Below are 17718 nucleotides of genomic sequence, written 5' to 3' on the forward strand. Positions count from 1 at the left end.
AAGGACAGTCCTATATATCCCTGCTGAGCATGGATCTGCTGCAATATGGAGATAGTTATAGTAGTTATTTCTGTAAATTTAGATGCTGCTAAATTTGAGTGTGACTTTTTGGTCACAATATTGGGACTCATGTCTGATTCACATCACAGATTGTTTATAATTTATAAAAGGGTGATATTTTTTCTCTTTTGTCTCAGCTTGATTATATCCAAAATGAAGATTATAACCCTTCTCTTTGTAGGTGTAAGTGAAGGCTCAAGCCTTACTAAATTGAAATGAGCAGAGCAAAAACCTACTTTCCTGCATTATGAAAAATCCAGCAGAATGGGTAATATTTATAAAAACAACAGAAGAGTAAAGGTTGAATTTGGTTGTGGCTTAAAAATATTCACAAAATTTCAAGAAAATTATAAAAACGAAGTTTCACTACCAATATGCTTTGAAAGTGGCCGCAAAATATTATATCTGATAAGCATAAGAAGCACAGTGTGTCCTTCTTCAAATTAATAAAGAAGGGATTAATTTTCCACAACTAAACTTCACTTTGAAAAGTAGAATGGAGAGTAATTGAGCCTTAAATATATTCTTATGGAACCTGACTATGTGACATTTAGATATTTCTGAAATCTGAAAAAGTGTTCAATGAATTTTGAAATTTTCACTGATAAGGGAGATGACAATGGGCAGCAGACCAATTATCTGGTAGATTGAAAAGATAATAAATTCTATTCCAGCAAAGTCTCTTTATGAAAGCTCAGACATGTGGCTTTCATAATGCATTCTAAACAATAAGAGATTAAAATATCAACAAAACCCAAATGTATTCAATTAACAAAAAGGTCATATTAATAAGTTCCTAGCAAGTTTTAATGCACATTTTCCTCTTTTTCTCAGCGTTACTGCAAAGGGTTTATGTAAATTTACCTGTTTTGGGCTCCACAGAGAAGTAAGGCTGTCCTTGCAATATGCTGTAAACCACTCGAGCACTGTTGCCATAAGTAGGATCATCTGCATCAGTGGCTGTCACTTGAACCACAGAGGTACCTGCAAAATGTTTGAGGGACTGTTGCACATGAAAGATAGAAAAATCTGAATTACACTTACTCTATATGCTGTGCCAGTACATATCTGGAACAGTGTGAGGTGGCTTTTCACAACTGCTCATCATTTCCAGGCTGACTCTGTTTACTGTATCAGGTTCTATTTGTAAACTGACAGTATCAGCTACTACAGAATTCCATCTTCCCAAATAGTCACAAGCATTGACTCACAGCAGTAAAAAACATCTCACTCATTAGCTCCTCCTCTCCATCTCTGCCTTTGCCTGGTAGAGGGTATGTCAGCAAAATTTCAGTAATGATGGTGAAACCTGAAGTCTTTTTGACTATGAAACACAGTAGTAGTAGTTTTCGTTTAAGAAAAATCTGCTTGCTGAAATTGTAATAACTCATAAGGAATTCAAACATACATACATATATATGTTTTACAAATTTTGATAAATGTACACAGAATTATTGTTAGCCTATAAAATTATTTACTGCTTCATAAAGAGATGGCTGAAGAGTTTCTTTCCCAGCTCAGAGAAAATCTGGTGAAAGTGATCTCCAAATTCCTTTAAAAAGCAATAATTTCCCTCAATAATTTGCAATACTAATTTCCTTCAATATATCTGCAATATCAATTGTGGTAATCTATTGTGTAAAGATTCCTCAAGCAAAAAATGTCTCTATTTTAACAGGAGTAAGAAAGAAAAATTTCTAACTGGCTAACAAGAAGGATATGTTTTGTAAGGATCTCATTCTGCATCCATCTCCTATTCATTATGTTCTCCATGTCAGTTCCCATTTGTTTTGTTTTAGACAACAGCTTTCATGGTGTATGCTGAGAGCAGAATAAAATAACACTTGGAGCCAGGGCCTTGGCCATGGTCACCATCCTTTGATAGACAGAAAAGATTATTTTTTCTCACTGGCAGATTGTCTGTAACATTCAGACCTTCCATTGAACAGCACAGGGACCCATTTGGAGGTGAGACTGCAAATTAATATTGTATCAATTTGGCAGATGCTCAGTAAAAATCCTCAAGAGAGGATCAGATTGCTTCATAGACTTTATTTATTCACACAATTAGAGAAAAGCATTTTTTAAACACAATGTTCATTTTCTGAAAGGATGTTTTTGACAGGTGAAAATGAGACCAGCAAGCCTTGAAATCACTTTTTAAGAACAAACTGCAATAGGATGTGTCCAGGGTGAACTTAAAATAAATAGTATTCTGGTCAGTTTTACTTGGAATTTTCAGGAAATGGGAGAAAGCTCTGAAATTCTTTTTATCTTATATAGTATATCACCCATCCATTTTCCTCATCTTTTCCATTCTCAGTTAAGTAGGACATCATAAATGGAACCTAGGACTGAAACTTTGGAGAAAGGATTAAGTGCAGCCCTCCATAAAATGGAATAGACTGCAAAGGATGGGTCCTTCTTGAAAGAATTCTGACCAGAAATGATCATTTGTAAAACAAATTTATTGAGGTTATGGCCTAATTAGCCCACATTCCTGATCTCTATTCCTGAAGTATCCATGACAAAATAGTATGGTTGCAACTCTATTTAAATGCAATTTTTCTGTCTTGTGACTGGTCTAATATTTTTGGACAGGGAAAAGGTTCTTCCCAACATGAAATTTCACATGCAACTATTAAGTAGATGGAAATTTTAAAAAGAAGATTGCTAATCCATCAAATCATTTATCATTTTGCAACTAAAATACATCCATTTTCTGTTCACCAGTAACTAAGAGCTTTGATTCAGTATGTCAAAGTGATTTTACAGATTACTCTATGATGTAATTTCATACAGGGACCTATTTTAAACTTGCCAAAGCCTATCCAGCTTTTGAGAACAAGGGTATAGTAATGACTGTTTGACATCCTGTGTTCTTTGTGAATGCCAGGCTTACCACATTTACAAAGTCACTAAGCCCTGCCAATGAAGCTTACAATGTCTGCAAATATTGGCAAAAGTGCTTATAAACCTCTCACACAGTTATGTCTTTTCCCCTGCTCTTGCTGCTTTCAAGGGCCCCAGACCAATACAAGATCAAAGAAATTACAAGCTCTGCAATCTCAGCACAGACATTTTCGAAATGCTGCAAGTTTAGAAGTGCTTGTTTGCTGTAAAAATCTATTGATGTAGCAAACAAACCTTCTACATTTCAGGAGATGAATAAAGTCATTATCTGAATTTGATTGTGTCTTTCCTAAAACACATGGATCCTTCAGAAAAGGGTGGGTTTTAAGTAGAAATTCTAACATCGAATCTTTCTGTGATAATTCCATTTAAGTGTAATCAGTAACTAAAAAACAATGATACTTTTCCAGTCCCTCTGTGCTAATCAACTTCTTCTAAACATCAGTGGGGGAAAGATCTAAAACTAAAACCCATTATATTGTCATTATTTCTTTGTTAATTGCACACACACACAAAAAAAAAAGATTTTGAAGCCCCATGTTGAGAGGGAGATTTCTGCACACCATTTTTTTCAAGAATATGCAAGATAACAGAAGGTATTCTAATTATATGAAAAGTCCTATGTGTCGGAAATCTGTTCCACGGAAACAAAATGCACAGAAAGATCAGTATTTGTGGATTTCCAGAGATTTTTTCCAGAAGAAACAGATTGCTCTTGAAGAACAGGAATTCCTTCAGAATAGGATAACTGCCATGTACTGCTGTTCTAATCTTTCTGCAATGGATTGATGTCAAACTAAGATACTTACTTCCCTTTTGAAAAAACCCAAATCATAAAGTTGTGGGGATACTTATGGATAGTAAATAAATCTAAAAGTGAGGACAAATGGGTAGTTGCCTTGTAGTTCCAAGTACATCACCTTAGAAGAGTTTGTTTTCCTGCACTGAAATTGTCTTCCTTGTGTCTGTGAATGCTTTGCCTCACTCTCCAGCAGAAACAATCAGCTGCCATACCTGCATCCAAGGTTAGGACTTACAGCTAACAGGGACAGTCAACAAATGGTACCATACCTTTACTCCATCCAACAAAATGAGTGTTCCAGTAAATCTAATTTAGTCACCATTGTTCAGAGCCCTGGAGTTCAACTGTAGAGAGGACACTGACCCTACGCCAAACTTTCATTAGTGTCTTAATATAAACTGCGGCTTTGCAACTATAACTTAAAATATTACTTACAGATATTACTTACAAAATATTACTTTGTGTATTTTGTATGGGTTGAAAAAATAAGCATGCATTATTTATTTTAAAAATAGCTTTCTTTTTAAAGTATGGATTCCTCAAAAAATATTTTTCTCTACAACTATGTCTTTTTGACAAAACTCAGATATTAGTTCATCAAAAGGAATTCTACATGTAGCAACATCATAAACTTTTTCAACAATTGTAGCAAGTACTGAGAAAAAATCTGTGCTGCTTATCGAAGTGCTCCACATAATTCTTTTCTTGATAGTAGTTAGCTACAGACTTAATTCTGTGTGACTGGTACAGATTCCTGGTTTTATTTTCAATAATTTTTAAGATAATTTGTAACGTAATGTTTACTAGATATTGATAGAGATTACTAAATTACAGTTATCTCAGAACTTGACCCATAAACTTTGATATTAAGGTAAAAGGATGGGAGGATATTTGCAGAGAGGATCTTGCATTTGGAATGCTATTTGTACTTAAATTTAGCCAAGTCAAGGCTCAACAATGTTCCTGACACTGCAGAGATTAACCTTTTCTGTGATAGGAAGAGAAAAAGCTAAACTGGTTGCTGAAAATTGAGTTGGAGATCCTTCAACTGAATTTCCATTGGGAAATCCAATGGATCCATTTTGAATCTCTAAGTGCATTATTTTAGAAACCCCTATGGAGCTTTTTAGAAAGCTTGCTAGTAACTTGCAGGATATTTTATGCAAATTTTGAAATAATGTTTTATGAGAAATGATTCTGTGACTTCTGTTTTAATATCATTCAAGATGAGATCATTCAAAATAAAACTGGTTTCTAAAACTAGAATTATTTAACAAATGCATAATTTTTAAACTGCACAAACTCTCATCAACTGAATTGTGGCCACATTAACAAATTGAAAATAGACCTTTAAGGCAGTCAGTTATTAAAAGTATTAATTTGTATCAATTAATGATGTTCACTATGTCTAACACACAAAACCATTCCATGATGGCATCACATCTCTACGTGGTATCAGATGCTACTAAAAACATTAAACACCTTTACTATCAAGTTATCCAGAATTCCTGCATGATTCTTATATACAACAATCCAGACTGGTTCTGCTTGGTACCTTCTGGTATTTCTATGCTTCCACCACCAGGTCTCACCCACAGCTGATGCAGCAATGCTTCCAGAGCCTTTCCCCTCCAGGAGTGTGAAAGGGAAGAGTCAGAACCCTCTTCAGCTCCTCTCTACCCTCCCACAGCCTTGTTATGTTGCCTTCACTTGGAGAAAAAACGTAAGAATGGTCCCAGCTAAGCAGCAAGGTCAGACAAAGGGAAGCAGAGGTGGCTTGTGCTTGGAGAGAGACACTTCATGCAGGCTCTCAAGGCCCACTACACACTGTATGAAAGATATAAGCCTGATACAGTGCTTTTGCTTTCTTTAAGTTGTTAGATAATTCAGATATTTCTATCCATCTCAGTCAGGGGTAATAAATGGCAAGAGAGATATTTGTTGTGCTGGGTAAAAAGCAAAACTGTTGATATGGCTGGAGAGCAGATAAGATTAAACAAACCAAAATTATGTTGAGCATGGGAATTCTCATCCCTACTTCCCTCGGTTATAACTCAAACAGATCAGTATCCTTTTGTTTGAAATATAATGCTGCTCAGTTCTTTAAGTGCCAGACACACTTTTAAAAAATATGACAAAAACAAATCCTTATGATTTTTCAGATAAGCCATATCTTTGGGGGTTTTGCCAAGAATAGATTTATAAGCCATCAAGATATTTACTCTGTTCAGGATAATCAATATAATTGGGCCTGACCCAAATATAATTTAAACCTGACCTGAAGTCATTTCAAAAAAAAGAAGAAATTGACTTCAATTAGCCTTAGATAATGTCCAAAAATATTTGTCAAATAAAATACAGAACCATTATGGTTGCATAACCAGTCTGTAGGTTAAAGGTTATAGTTTTCCTAGCTTTATAGTTAATTTCGGTTAGAATCCTGTGATCTCTTTCATTTCCTTTAATACCCAATCAAAAATTCTTGTCATGGATACAATTTTAAACAAAATAGAAGAGACATACTTTGTCTCTCCTTAATATTTCATGGATGCTCTAGGTGATTAATTAAAATTATGTTATATGAATAAAGTATGAATTGCTGTAACTATGTAAGACAAAATGCGACAAAGTGCGACAAAGTGTGACAAAGGAATTTCATGTTAATCCTTAACTCTGTAACAATGCAGTATTTGCTAGGTTTGTGATACTAACCATGAAGATGTTTAAAATGTGCAGTTTCAGGAAGTTCATGAATCTGAAACCACCCTTAGTTGACACAAATTTCAGAGTGCACTAGTCTCAGTTAATAATTTTACATAATACTTACCCAAATCGAAAATACATTTGGTGTTGCACAGTACATGTGGGAGAAAATATCTTTTACTCCTTTATGATGTAAAGATTCAACAAAATATGCAAAGCAGCTCATTTTGAAAAATAGTCCTTATATTCTCCACTGCACACAGTGCACTCCCCACAGATTGATTTCCAATATATTTTTGGAACAAATGAAGCATAGGTAGGAGTAGAGGCATGGATTTGTACGTGTAAGTAAACCTTATATATCTGTAGAAGTTGTCTGTACATCAATATGCCAGTGCAAGAAAAGACAGAGGTGAGAAATGCAAAAGTGAAATATGGAGATAATTTCTTTTCAGGTCATAAGACAAAAGAAAAAAAATTCTAATAGTTGCTGCATACTACACCTTTCTTAAATAATCTTATTCTAAAGTAAAAGGGGATCTTATTTAAGAAAAAAAACAGATGTGTTTTAACACAAAATGTTTTTGAAGTGTATTATTTAGGTTTTACAGTCTTAAATTATCTGTTGTCTAGATTTTTTCAAAGTTCAGTTAGTTCCTAACAACATATCACAACTTCATCTCCTCCCTGTAACTCTGCAAAAGCTGTGGTGTCTGTCTTTCTTCCAAGGCTAGTATTGCCTCTCAGCCATTCACAGAGTGCTCTAGTGACTATGAGCAAATACCAAGTATCAATGAGAAATAGTGTCTATGCTCACTGCTTAGTAAAATAAATGTATAGAAAAGTCATTAGCATTATATTAAATATATATATATATTATTATATTAGCATATCTTCTATTGACTCCTAAGCTGAGTTACAAATACATAAGCAATGTTTGCTACTGATTGCTGCAGGGCACTTAAGTAGGAAAGATTCTTTTTCTCCCTAGCTCCAATTTAGATGCATTGTTAAACATTCAAAAACACAGGAGATCATACTGAGGAAATTATAGCAAATTTTATGCCCAGCTTTACTGTAAGAGTACCCTATTTTAATACAGTTTAGAATCAGTTAAACAAAGAAAATCCTTATTTTAATCACCACAGAACTCTCTCAGGTTGAAGTGGGCCTTCCCGTATACATACTGGTAGTAAAGTAGGGGTTTTTTTGTTTTGTTTTGTTTTGTTTGTTTTCTTTTTTTCTTCTTGTTTTTGTTTGGTTGGTTGGTCAGGTTTTTTTGTGCTTGCATTTATAATTTCATCTTAAAGTGACATTTACTGAAACATCTCTGGGCCAAACCTTAATCTGGTCTGAAAGAGTCAGCTTTCAAAGGAACAGTGGCACCTGACACTGGATGAGCATTTGGTCACTTTATAAGGAAGAGACAGTGGATTTGATTTCTAAATTCTTCCCTAATTCAAATTCAGGAAAAATCAGCATTTCTTAGTTTCCAAAAAAGGGTTTGAAGCCTCTAAGACCCCTTCTTCTCTGATTTCAGTAGAACTTGGAACTATCTCAAGTTGTACCCCAGTTCCTGCTGCTTGCCTATATTCCCCAGAAAATGGGATTTCAGTGTAAGAAAAAAATATCCAACGAACTATTACTAAAATGTGCAAAACTTACAAAAAAGATTATGCTATTCAGTAGCAGGAACTTGAAGAGTTTGTTATGAAAAGACCTTATCTGAATGAAATTATAAATTATAACCTCTAAGTACCATAACATAGGTGTGAAACTTATTACTGTTAATGGGAATTATAAAACAAAGCCTCTGGGCCCTGGAACGAGAAATGCACTATAAAATGGTTATCTGGATCCTTGCATAGCTATTTGAGTTTCACAACATTTTTGAAAGGGTAAATACTTAATCTAGCATGTTATTTCCAGTTTAGTCTTGAAATATCTGACTGTTGCAGGTGCCTCATAGATAATTAAGTAGCTTAGTGCGAAACAGTAAAAAATAATGAAACTTTTAAAAAGGCAATAGGAACAAATTTCCCACAACACCAACAGTGTATTTTGCACTTACCCACAGGAGACATCTCAGGAACTCCAGCAGTGTAGGGACCATCCAGAAATTTTGGCTCATTGTCATTGATGTCCTGAATCTTAATGACGAACTCAGACTCTGGCTCCACGGGTCTATTAGTCAGCCTATCTAGAGCTTGTGCTCGGAGCGTGTAGTAGGCCTGCTCCTCTCGATCCAGCCTCTTTGTAGCATGAATATCCCCCGTGTTCTCATCAATAATGAAAATGGAACTTGCCCCTTCGCCTGACAAGATGTATTTGATGGAACCATCTCCTTTATCAACATCAGAGTGAAGCTGGTGAAAAATTGATGAGAGATGAGATTAACTTACAAGAGAGTCAGTGGCATGGAGATATGTAAAAAAAAAAATTCCTGTGTTGAGCAGTAGTACATGAAATTTTATTGTTCCTGGAAATATAAGCTGAATGTTTATCACACACAACATGTGTGTGACCATTAGAATCTGTAAATTTGCTCCTTTAAGCACAAAAACTTCATTCTTTCCTGCAAAAAAACTCACTTTTCTCATGCCAGATTTTTATATAGGCAAACACATGCACACATATGATCACAACCATGACTTTATTCCTATCTGAATTTAACCACATTGCTCACTTCAGCTTATAATCCTTCTGAAGGGTGAGACTTCAAACAAATGGCAGTATAAACTTCATGTCAGTGTGTGTTTGTTCTTGTGTGTATTTAGGTATTTTCTCAGTGTTTACTGCAGAGAGCAGTAAACTCTGTCAAATATTCCTCATGAGGGAAAGCAGCAGATACTGATCTCTTCACTCTCATGACCAGTGACAGAATTCAAGAGAATGTCATGAAGCTAAGTTGGGGGAGGTTTAGGTTGGATAGCCGGCAAGTTTTTCAATAAGAGGGTGGTTGGGCACTGGAACAGGCTCCCCAGGGAAGTGGTCACAGCACCAAGCCTGACTGAGTTCAAGAAATGTTGAATTGGACAATGCTCTCAGGCACTTGGTGTTTCTCTTGTGGTTTCCTGTGCAAGGCCATGGGTTGGACTTGATTATCTTGATGGTTTCCTTCCAGCTCAGCATATTCTATGATTCTATAAAAGGAAGTAAAATGTGCTGGTTGATAAATTTCTTGCTACTATCTGATGGGCCTGTAACTTCAATTCTTCATTTCCATATCTTCCTTTTCATTATCTAATTACAGAAAAATGCAGACTCTGAGAAAGACCAAGGTGTCCTGGCACTTTTGGAAGCACACAGCATTGAAAGCCAGGTGCAGTTTCCCTGGGACTACTTGTAGAAGGCACACAAGAAATATACTTCAGCAGGTCAAAATGTATCTTCCATTAGAAAGGCAAGATAGGTTTACAGAAAGAATTTTTTTTTCCTCATCAATCAAGGTATTTTAACTTACAGAGCAGAATTCCACAGGTTTTCTACCTCTTTTATGTTCACCAAGTTTCATCTTCCTGTTACAGAAAGACTCAAACACCTCTTACATACTTCTCAAACTTGCATCAAGACTGTAATTGATCTGGATATCATGTTATAGTAACATGCACATATAATATATTTAATACTGTACAGTAAGTGAAAAGAGTATCAGTAAAATTTAAAGTACTTTCTTGCTTGTTAACAGTGGATTAATTTGTAAATAGCTGAAGACAGTGTTAAATATGCTTGGGTTTTTCTATCTCATATCTTCTTTGTACCTGCCTGAATTCCATGTTATCTTGAGTTTGGAGGTACGTTCACTGTCATCACCATCATCACAATTTCTATCACTAACTTTTTTTCTCTCTGTTAGGAGTATCACTATGACAGTATTCACTTCCCAAATACATGTAGAAAATTGTTGTCTTGGGCATGACTTAGCACAGCTGCAAAATATTTTCCTATTTCAGCAGGAAAGTATTCATGCTCAGTTTTGAATTTTTCAGCTGGATAAAAAGCTGCCTATTTCTTACACATTATTTCACTTACACTGTTTGGACATCACATACTTATGCAATTACAGTGCACTCCTCTCTTTTAAGACAGAAATGGAATCCAGAGCTTTGGACTGGATTAGAAAAACAGAACTAAAGTATCTAAATCAGACTAGCTACATTATTTTGAAATATGATTTACCCTTATTCTCCTGCTACCTAAATCCAGACACACCTAAACAAGCCTAAGATTTCTTTGGTGGAGTTCCACAAACTTTTAAAGCCCAACTTCTCTGCACACTCAGGAATAAACCATGCTGACACTGTGAGCAGTCCAAGGTAAAATGTATCTCACATTCAGGCGCTTTTGAGATCCACAGCACTGAGTATTCCTCAGTCCCAGTGGCTGGGGTTTATTGAACAAACGATACCTCTGTTCAACTCACACATCTGACAGCTGGGGCTTTCAATGCTTTTTCAAACTTGACTGGAAGAAGTATCCATCTTCCCTACAAAGGAGCAGTGGCCTGTGCAAGTAAGAATCTGTCTAACTTGTCTTTGATTTTGTTTGACCTTTTTTTTCCTTCCTCTTTCTTTCTCTAATACCTGCTTCAGGGTGCATATGTCTCCTGTGTGCTACAGAGGAACTGTCTGTGTTTCCCTACATAGCCAGAATCCTACAGTCTAGACTGACATGCTGAATATCACATTTCACAAGAACTGAGGTTATGGGATACAAGAAATCCATGCCTTTATCTTAAGTGATTCTGTTTTCTCCATACCCCATATTCTAGCTGGTCTTTCTGGGTTGGCTGAGATTCTCACATTATCCCTGTAAAGGCTGTTCCCCCTTTTCTGGCATAACTTAGGATGGATGCTGGATGAGATAAAAGCAGAGGACACCAGCATACCCAGCATTTCATCAGGCAGAGCAGTTTTCTGAATGTTAGAGATGTACAAGTAAATCTCTTCAAGCAGAGAAAATTTCCACATCTCAGTTGCTGAGAGCAGCACAGTGCTGTCCTATGGGGATGGAGCTGAGCCCATCAGCACACCACAGTGCTCTCAAACTGCAGGGCTGCACTTTTACCTTGTATCTACATCCAGCCCTATCCCAAATAACTAACCAGCACTGCTTTGAAAAAAATAAAAAGAGACCTTCAGGGGAGAGGCCAGTAAATCCTTGAAGATGCACTGAGCAAGGCTTTCACATCCAGGGAAAGGAGAAATTCTGAAGCTTCAGCATTTCGCATTTGCTCACTCAGTGGCTTACTGATTAACAACACATTGTTCTTTAAGGACTTCCACTTTGAGGTCCATAAATCTCCTCATGGATTGCACTACAGTGGCTGGTGACCTGGAGTGAAATGCTGAGCAGAAGCCACTTTTTGGAATGATGCCTTGGTAAGAAAACTGCTACCACATGGATTAGTAAAGTGATTAGTGAGGACCTTTGTTGTTCCAAGGTTAAGGCTCTGGAACTGCAAACTTCTTTGCATATTTTAATAAAACTTTGTTCTACTAAGCATTTAAAAATTGTTCTGGCCCATGCTCAAATTAGTAATGTACCATTCTCTACCTACTTAACCCCAGGAAGGTGATATAGCTCAAGATTTAGTTTATCTTTGGCACTAGGGAACAATCAATTCATTGTAAAGCACTCTAAAGAGATTTTTCAAACACTTTTATATGCTTTTTAGAGGAGATCTGAGAAAACTTAAAAGCACAGTACAAGAGAACAATGCAAACAATTGCTGAAAATATTGAGAATTTTGATGCAGTTTTCACGGCACCCCTATTTCAGTTTCACACAATATAATTCTTCCATACAGTGATCTTCAAAGTCATTAATGCAGAGGCTTCAATGCTTTGCAACTATGAACAAAATTTTTGAATTTGAATGTCCTGCATCATATTCAGGTCTGCTACTACCAAACATGACTGCAAACTACCTGTGGTTCCAGCTATTTAATTCAACATTGTAGGAAGTGAGAATTACAATTTTCCATATAACATTGGCTTTAGAAAACACTTTGTACATTTTTTATTGTTGTCAGGTTTTCTTATTTACTTTTGTTGCTGTTTTCAGGTATTCTTTGCCCTGTTTTTAATAGAAGATATACATTAAGTAATAAGATCTGGGATTTTTATTTGTTCTTGTTACTAATTTGGCAACAATTATATAGGATGATATTAGTCCTCAGAACAGTAGTACTTTGGAGGAAGATTCCGGAAAGCATCTCTGGCTGTGCCATCTGCTAGCTTGTCTTTCACTGGTCCCACTTTCTACAGGGCAATTCTAGTAGGAGACAGAACTATGTTCAATCCATATATGCACATGGGGACTATGACTTCAGAAGTAGAGAGGCTCAGGACAAAGTCACTTTCAAGTTGTTGTGTCAAGAGACATGGAGGATTCAAGGATTCACAGGGTAAACCTTATCTGGTTCCATTCTGGGTTATTCCAGACAGTTCCTCTTTCAGAATCAGTTTGCCATAGATATTGTAAATAAAACACCCTGTTTTCAGAAAGAGGAATGATAGAGACTGTTGTAAGCTTCCAATCCATTTCATTCATTGCCACCTCCACACAATATCCATGATGGTGACTCTCCAGTTTGCCTTGCCTTTCAACTTGGCTTATTTTCAGTATAAGATTCATGATCCAATTCTTGTATGCTGATCCTATAGCTTTTTTGTTACCTACTGCATATATTTAACATGAAGATTCTAAGAGTTCTGGATTTGGGTGATCCCTGCATATACAAGAGTACATGAGAACAGGAAAGTGAAGCAACAATCCTCTAGAGAGAGATGATGTATTTTTTGACAGGAGGATAACTTTGGATGTGCTAGGAAAGTTAGCAGAGAGCAAACAGATCTAATAATAAAAGCCACAAAAGCCTTGTTGAGGCAGAGGGACAATGTACATGAAAAGTGAACTTTTTCTTGTTCTTTAGAAGATAATTTAGTGTTGACTCTGAACTCAAGCTAAAAAAGCACTTAATCTATTTAGGCTCTCAGTTTTAGAAAATACTTGCTGAATATGCGTGAGAGCAGGAAGCAGTCAACTTCACTAAAGAGCAAAGGTGTTATTACCTTAACTCTTTTAATAAACCTAATTTTTTCTCAGATTTTTTTGTCTCTACAGCAATATAGCTTACTCTAGTGTCTCCCCTAATGCATTTATGTCTATGTGGACTTTTAGTCTGGTAAATATTCTAGGGAAACCTAAATAAAAGTTTTTTTAAAAATTCCCAATACTCAACAGTTTCTAGATATTGCCTATTTTAAAATCTGTACAACTACAGATGATACCCTTTAGTATCACTTGCCATTAAAGTAATAAAGCAGTATTTCCAATAGAGAAGGAGACTAATTTTTCTCAGTAAGGAGAGATATTGCACTGAAGTATTAAAAGCATTTAAAGTACTAAAAGCAGCTTATCTGGCCACTACTCATCTCTTGTATGTCTGAATGGGAGGTTTACTCTTTTTCTGATTTTCAGTTCAGGCTCCTTTAAAGCAGGTGAAATGTTCATATGCCTCTCTTTTCTGATTTATCTTCCTTAAAGATCTGTCTTTGCTTTTGCTTCTCTCTGTGCTAGCATGGTTAATGATTCATTACAGAAGTTATAGATTATTGGTGAAGAAGAAAATCGAAGGGAGAACATGAGGACCTGATGGTTTTTTGACACTAGCAGAATGACAGAAGCAATGGAGATAAAGAGATGGACAGGGGAAACATCAGATGCTTCAATACAATCTAGCTTCATTGCTCTCTAAGACCGTAGGAAATGTGTCCTCCTTTGCAGAACTGAAATGTTTTCTCAAGGAGGATTTGCCTTGTCTGCACCCCTTCCTTTCTCTCTATGAAAGTAACTAGAAAGGGAGGAGAGGAATGAAAACTGCCTCCTCCTCATGCCCTGTGCAGCATCCATCATTATTTGTGATATGGAACTGTCACGACTTTATTCCTGCCTCCTCACAAAATGCAAGGAGGCAGTAAGAATCAAAAACAACGAGGAAAAAGGAAAAAAAAAAGAACTCCAAACCAGAAGCAATCTTCTTGTCCATTTTATAACCACAATTTACTATCACAAAACAACTGAGAACAGATTGCGGGAAGAATAAACTTTTCTTCATTCCACCTTCTCCACTTCATCCTTCTGGGAAGACTTAAAAAGGGTATATAAAGATTAAGTATGTAATTTCTAAAAGGCTAAAGAAAGCTGGTGATTTGAAACAAAACCACCATTTTTCCACTTCTATTAATTTTGGTCATCACAACAGCCAGGTTCTTAAAGCTGCCGTTCTCGGATTTTCTTGGAGTCAATATTTACTATGGTTACAAATACGAAGTTTTCAAATCCCTTTTCCCCTTAGATTATCATTGTTAGTATGTGTTTTGTGATGACTCATAAAGTACTAGATATTTATAGGGGTTTTATCTCCTTTTCTTTTTCTTTTCTTTTAATGTAACTATATTTATCAACTATCAGGATAACTAAGGGTTCAGTGCTGGTGCTTTGGAACAATTTCAATGCAAATAATAGCTAATATTTAAAATTTAACCTAGATGATGTAGTTAACATTTCAGTAAAATCTAATGTGCACACATACCACGTTTCTGCAATGTCTAAGGGCTTCACAAACACATTAGCTACTAATAGGATCATTGTTTTCAGAAGGAGCCATGAAACTATCATTCTTGTAAACCAAAACCATATTTCACTATCAACAGCCTAAGACATCTTTTTAAATTTATCTTTCAGTCTGATTACAGAAGTCATGAGGGAAAGAAAAAGATTCCTCAACATTTTATTGATGTCAGCAAAGGCCTGTGATTCATATAATTGACTTTATACCCAGGCACCAGTGAAAGTATTATTCAGGAGATAATGATTTTTCTATTCTCCAAGAAATGTTGAGAAAGTGATAAAGGAGATCCTGGAGGGCTTTTGTTTGCTTTTGATTTTATTAATTTATGTAAAACTATAGTATAGGCCTAGGCTCAGAAAGAAATATGCTGGTCTACATTCTGTGCTTTCAGCACAACAGATAATACTGAGGACAAGAGATCAAGTCAATATAATCGGCTATACCCAAAACTCCAACACGTTTAATTAGAGTTTGAACAGAAGGAATCTGCTTGTAATGCTGCCAGAGTTTCCTTGTTTCAGCAATGTTGTCAGCATAGTAGGGAACCAGCACAGACAACGGTGTCACTGTGGCACAATTTGCCACGTTGACATACTGGCAATCTCATGCACTGTTTTGTTGCCTTCAGACTTGCTATTTGTCAGGCAAGTGCAGAGACAGTCACAAGGGAATACAACAAGGTCTCATGCTGCAGACCACAGTATAACCACGTTATATTTATCTAACACAAGGAGTTGTGTTGCTAAAAATCTGGTCAGCCCAGACCAGACCTCTCTTCTGACTTGATTTAAAATATCCAAAACAGTGTCTGGAGTGCTCAGAGCTGACCAAAGACCTAAGAACTTCTGAGATAATTGAGGTCCAGGAAATTTCAGAGATCTCTTCCCATTCAGCACTGACCCTACAGACTGCCTGAACCCAGTCTGCCTCTGAATCATATTTTGTTTTGACACAGGTAATACTAGAGTCCTATGAATGACCACAAGGCAGACATATATCTGCCCAGGATCACCACAAATGCAATGAGGTCATCAAAAACTACCTATCAAATGAACACATTTCAGATTCAAGGTAAAACCAAGGCACATCCCTTTGGGAGTATCAGTTTTCTTCCCACAGATTGTCCTCAAGAGTCCTCCTGCAGGCAAAATGTATGACATTTGGTGTAATTTGAACCTTCAAGACCTTCATAATTCAACAGTATATAAAACCAGTGAGGATAAAGCTTTGTGTACAATCAAGGTATTTAGTCATTTTTAAGAAAGCAGAGGATGAGGCAAAATAAATACAAATGTTTAATGAGAAAGAGAGGGGGGAAAAATAAATAAACAAATAAAAGGTAAAAATATTCACAAACCAAAAGCCAAAATGAATGAGAACATGGATACATCTGAAGTGCAAGAATAGAACTTCAGACTAATGTTGTATAACTTTACCAGCATCTTCTTTTCATACACTGCTTAATGCAACAGCAATTTAAAAAAATGATTACCTGGAACTGGTCAAGTGTCATTTTACTGAGGATGTACAATACCACTACTCCAAGTGTACAGAAAAAAAAAAACAAAAACAAAAAAAAGGAGGTAAAAAAAAAAGAAAGAAATTGACATTTAAATTGCCCTTGATTTCAAAGTCCTGAGATCAGAGGAGAAAACAAAATAAACATGATTAATGGGCTGGGAGAGTAGCATAACTGTCAGCTAACTTTGAGTGAACTAGGTATTTTTCTTTAGAAAAACAATCCTCAAACAATCCTTAATTCCACTGTTAATTCAGTTTTTGAACTCCTTTTTTGTTACAGAATGCATGTTTCTTGCCTAAGAAACTGAAATAGTAAGAATTTGTATTAATTTACTTATGCTCTTCCATCATCACACTTGGAATAAACAGTTAGGTTTTACTATTCCCTCCTTCCTCTGTATTGTTTCCAAAATAAAATTTCAGAGATACTGGTGGAAGAGTTTAGTTAAAGCCCTTTTACAGCCCTTATACTTCTAAATGGTAGATCAGTGCTTCAGGAGGTTAATAATCTTATCACCTCAGCCACATGAAGTGAAGTGAACATTTAATTTTGCCAACCTTTCGAAAATGGGGGTTAAAGAGGAAAAGGAACAGTGAAACTTCATTTCCTTGATGGCTACTGTTCAAACAAAATTCAAATTAGAAGTACTAAAATTCTAAATCTTTCACTTCCTAATATTCCAGTTAGCATCTAAGTAAGCCCTAAAGGCTTCTAGGTTGAAGACAAAGTTCAGAAGAATAGTCCCCCTAGGAATAACTGATACTGTCATCTAAAGGCTAGTGAGTTGAATAATTAATAGGAAATACTGAAAACTTGATGTGATAACAGCATCCATGTCAAATTTCTATGATATTTTTTTCTCTTAATAATACTCAACTGTGTCTGTAGTGCTCTCTCTCCTCATGTATACTCACACAATGTAGCTCTTTCTATAGACAGAGATTGTATATCTATACAAACATTTAAGTGTGTGTATGTATATGTACACATGTGTATACACACAGAGGTACCCTTCCCCTTTTCTGTCCTTTTCCAGTCTCTGCAGTTGCTGTAGTCACAAATATGTGCCTTTTCCACTCC

The 17718-nt window shown here is 36.0% G+C and overlaps 1 protein-coding gene across 1 annotated transcript in view; it reads right to left on the reverse strand.

Moving 5' to 3' along the window:
• CDH7 (cadherin 7) overlaps window positions 1-17718 on the reverse strand; it is an 82522-nt gene that overhangs the window by 34243 nt on the left and 30561 nt on the right. The window contains exons 3-4 of the mRNA XM_066561267.1: window positions 8550-8844; window positions 925-1044 (exon numbers count right to left, since the gene is read on the reverse strand). Of these exons, the coding sequence (XP_066417364.1) occupies window positions 925-1044; window positions 8550-8844 (415 nt within the window). The remainder of the gene's footprint in view (window positions 1-924; window positions 1045-8549; window positions 8845-17718) is intronic.

Source organism: Molothrus aeneus, chromosome 1 (assembly GCF_037042795.1).
Source record: "Molothrus aeneus isolate 106 chromosome 1, BPBGC_Maene_1.0, whole genome shotgun sequence".
Classification (NCBI taxonomy): domain Eukaryota; kingdom Metazoa; phylum Chordata; class Aves; order Passeriformes; family Icteridae; genus Molothrus; species Molothrus aeneus.